This window comes from Metopolophium dirhodum, unplaced genomic scaffold (genome assembly GCF_019925205.1).
Source record: "Metopolophium dirhodum isolate CAU unplaced genomic scaffold, ASM1992520v1 scaffold1, whole genome shotgun sequence".
Classification (NCBI taxonomy): domain Eukaryota; kingdom Metazoa; phylum Arthropoda; class Insecta; order Hemiptera; family Aphididae; genus Metopolophium; species Metopolophium dirhodum.
Window position 1 is genome coordinate 512,163 of NW_026869896.1, and position 3,965 is coordinate 516,127.

The 3,965-nt window shown below is 35.8% G+C and overlaps 2 protein-coding genes across 2 annotated transcripts; both read left to right on the forward strand.

Annotated features, from left to right (window-relative positions):
- The first annotated feature begins 1,679 nt into the window (after positions 1-1,679).
- LOC132953248 (uncharacterized) lies at positions 1,680-2,357 on the forward strand. The gene is made up of 2 exons (XM_061025768.1): positions 1,680-1,727; positions 1,812-2,357. The coding sequence occupies exons 1-2, from the start codon at positions 1,680-1,682 to the stop codon at positions 2,355-2,357; spliced, it is 594 nt and encodes a 197-aa protein (XP_060881751.1).
- A 58-nt stretch (positions 2,358-2,415) lies between these two features.
- Positions 2,416-3,141, forward strand: LOC132953249 (uncharacterized). The gene has a single exon (XM_061025769.1). The coding sequence runs from the start codon at positions 2,416-2,418 to the stop codon at positions 3,139-3,141; it is 726 nt and encodes a 241-aa protein (XP_060881752.1).
- The last annotated feature ends 824 nt before the right edge of the window (positions 3,142-3,965 follow it).

The window sequence follows — 3,965 nt, forward strand, 5'->3', positions numbered from 1 at the left end:
ATTTCCACAAAATACCCCCTCCATTATTTCTTGCTTATGAATTAAAATATCCTTATTTTCTACATCCTTTGCAGCTATAGGTATCGATACGATTGTTTCTGATCTCGGTTTTAATAGTAACTCCCCGCGCTTATTCTTATTAGCGTTAATTGTTAGAGTTTTATTTGCTAAGTTGATTACAACGTTATTCTCTGATAAGAAACTATTTCCTAATATACCGTTTCTCCTTATTGGAAAATTTTCGTCAACTAAATTAAATTCTGTATTTATTTCTTGCCTTTGGATTATCAAAGGTATGGTAAGCTTGCCTATTGTTTGTATTATTTTGTCGTTAATTCCCCTTAAGTTAACCGATTGTGTTTTGTCTACTAATACATTGTTATCTAAAATATGATTTTTTATTATATTTACTTCACTCCCTGTGTCGACTAGAAATTCTAATTTCCTATCTGTACAGGCGGGTGATTTACATTTTATATGATTATTGTTGTTTATCTCCGTTAATATAACGGGGTAACAACCTCGGATGGATCCACGGATATATGATTGATCGCACGCGCTCCGGGAGTCACGTGAGATGTCCGCTCGTTTCCCGAATTATTATTACGTAGCTCGTCGTTCTGTTTTTTATAACAGACGGCTATATTGTGTCCCGGTTTGTTGCAGTAAGTGCATGACTCGCTCCTTGCATTATAATTAATCGGTGGACGTGTGAAATTATTCTGATTGGGTGGTCTACTATTATACGCGACATTGTTCATTCGGCACTGTGACGAAAAATGTCCTTCGCTATTGCACGTATGACAACGCCTAACATTAAAATTGTTGTTCCTCGGATTTGGGTTTCTATTAGTATTCCTACCGTAGTTATTGTTTCTGTTTATATTATTGTTATTGTCGTTGTTACGATAGTTGTACGATGTGTTTTGATTATTATTGTTAAATTGTCTATTTTGATGCGTATTTCTATTGCTATACGTATTATTTGCGCGGAAAATGTCTTGTACATCATTATATGTACGAATATTTTTTTCGGTAATTAACGCGATTTGCATTGCTTGTTCGAGAGTAGTAGGATTTTTTGTTTTTACTTCGAATTTTATTTGGTCGCTTAAACCGTTTATATAACTGACTAACGCTTGTTCCCTAATATTGTCACGTAATATTTTTGCTTCGGTGGGTGTTTTGTCTATGGCTACCGTGTTACATAGTTTCTGATATATTTCTTCTACTCTATTATTGTACGCGCATATGGTTTCATTATGTTTTGTTTTTACTATGTTTAATTCGATTTGTAAGTTAGCTGCTCCGTAGGGAGTTTCGAATGCGTCTATAAGTTGGGGCACCGAGAGAACGCTACTGGGCGGCGACCAAAATACGTCCGTTTTCGCGCATTCCCACCACTACACTAAACCTAGCCGAATGCTGGCCGCCGTTAATGCGCGCCGCTGCCACTGACGCCGCTTGCTACCGCCTACCACCACCGCTGCTGTCGTTCTGGTCACGTGTTATTATAGTGGTGGTGTTGTATACAGCGTTATTAGCGATTTCAAGTATCTCACGTTTTGTCATACATACAATATTCACCAACTTTTTTTCTTCGCGTTTTTTTAGCATACCATTGCTTATAAGTATTTTTAGTATTGTGTATCTTACTATCTTAGAGTACTTAATACACCATGGATCTCGTCGATATAACGCCTTCCAAAAAAAATCCTCGTGGAAAAGTAAGTATTATTATTATGTTGTATTATTATTTTTCTATAGCAAAATTCTTAATTTATTAATTTTATTAATTTATTATTCTTTAGTTTGTTGGTACTGGTCAAAAGCAAATAATCATTAATCTGTACAAAGAGAAGATCAAACAACAAGAAGAAAACCCAGACAGCCCCCAATTGACCTACAGACAAATGCTGTTAGAAATCTCTAAATCAAGTGGTATTGGGCAACGGACAATACAAACGACATTGGCTGAATATAAAAAAAAAGGTACAGTTTCATCACCTAATAAAAAAAAAATTAGACCAACAATACTCGAAAAAGTAGATAGTTTTGACAAACAAGCTATCAGACGAAAAATACATGGCTTTTGGTGGAATCGTGAAGTTCCTACTATACAAAAAATGTTGATAGCTATTAATGAAGATGAAACTTTACCAAACCTCAAACGTTCTTCATTTCGTAAAATATTAAAAGATTTGCATTTTGTTTACGCGAAAAAATCCCGCAATAGTGCGCTTATCGAAAGAGAGGACATAATTATTTGGCGTGGTAAATATTTAGATCAAATAAGAAAATACAGATCACAAAACAGACCAATATACTACCTTGACGAGACGTGGGTAAACGCATAGCAAAGCATGGCACGACAGTACGGTCAATTCACCGCGCGAATTCCTCACAGGGCTCACAATGGGACAAAAGGAACCATCGGGAAAAGGTAAGAAACTCATTGTTTTACACATAGGATCAACTGACGGTTTCGTACCGGGTGGCCTTTTATGTTTTGAGTCAAAAACCAACTCATCGGACTATCATGATGAAATGAATGGCAGTACTTTCTTTGAATGGTTTGCAAAAATGCTGCCGTTACTTAAAGAAAATGCTGTCATAGTGATGGACAACGCCGCCTATCATTCTGTGAAAAAAGATCGTATTCCAGTGATGTCATGGAAAAAGCAGGAAATAATAAATTGGCTGGAAAGTAAGGGCGAGAACATTACTTATCCTACAACAAAAGGGGCATTATTGTCTAAAGTCAGAACAATACATACGGATGACCATGAGAAATACGTTATTGATGAGTATGCGAAAGATAACAATAAAACAATATTAAGATTGCCCCCGTACCACTGCGAGTTGAATCCTATAGAACTAGCATGGTCGTCTGTTAAGAGGTATGTCCGTACTCACAATACTACCTTTAAATTAAAAGATGTACACGAATTGTTGAAAAGAGGCGTGGAACTAGTAACACCGGAAATGTGGACGAATTTCGTTGGGCACGTCATCAAGGATGAAGAAAAATTTTGGAAAATCGACAACATAACAGACGATTTTATGGACGAAGAACCTGAAGAAGGAGCACGTCATATCCTAACAATAGGTGATACAAGTTCGGATTCCGACTCGGATTAATTTCTTTGTATTTGAATTATTTTATTTTTTAGTATTATTTAAATTTTATTTTGATCAAATATATGTTGGAATAAATAAATAAACACATTTATAAAATATTTATGTCAGTTGTCAGGAGTTATTATTTTCGTTTTACTTGAGCCGCTGTATACAGACACTTGTTGCTTCTCGACGGCGGCGGCTGTCTAATTAGTTGACGATCATTGAGTGGGGGAAATTACGGCGGCCAGTGGTCACGGAAACACGGAGCTTGTTCATTTAGATGTGCAAAGGAGTAGCGTTCTCTCGGTGCCCCAACTATAACAATATTATTTTCATATCGCCCCATTCTACAATTTCCTTATATCTGGTTACGTTAAAAGCTCTGTCTGATAGTTTGGTAGCTGCTATCATTTTTAACATGAAAGGGTGCTATTCTGAGTCTACCGTACTTATAATTACTTCGCAGGCATTTAAAAATGGATATATTTCGGATTGTCCTGAATAGTTAGGAATTAATTTTATTGCGTCTAACGCGCTTATCGGTTTCATATCGGTACCGCCTGTCATTTTCTTAGCTTTGACTATTCTTTTCGGTTGTATATATTCGGTGTGAATAGTATTTCTATTACTTCGTAAACCTTGGCGAATTGTGCCAGTAGTAGGACTATTTTCAAACTCCTCTAGGTTTATTAATCTTAAACTTTTATTTAATATATCACTACTTATTGGTTTGATCTCTATACGTTCGTTAATTATTTCTTCGTTAAATGTGTCTAACTCTTCGTCTAAGTTATGTATTTCTATGTTGTCAATTATTTCGCTATCAGTATTGTTTACGTAAA

Excerpts from the sequence above, each read along its gene's own strand:
- LOC132953248 (XM_061025768.1), top strand. The coding sequence starts at position 1,680 with ATGGATCTCGTCGATATAACGCCTTCCAAAAAAAATCCTCGTGGAAAA. Across the intron at positions 1,728-1,811 it reads AAAAAAATCCTCGTGGAAAA|TTTGTTGGTACTGGTCAAAA; the intron begins GTAAGTATTATT and ends ATTATTCTTTAG.
- LOC132953249 (XM_061025769.1), top strand. The coding sequence starts at position 2,416 with ATGGGACAAAAGGAACCATCGGGAAAAGGTAAGAAACTCATTGTTTTA.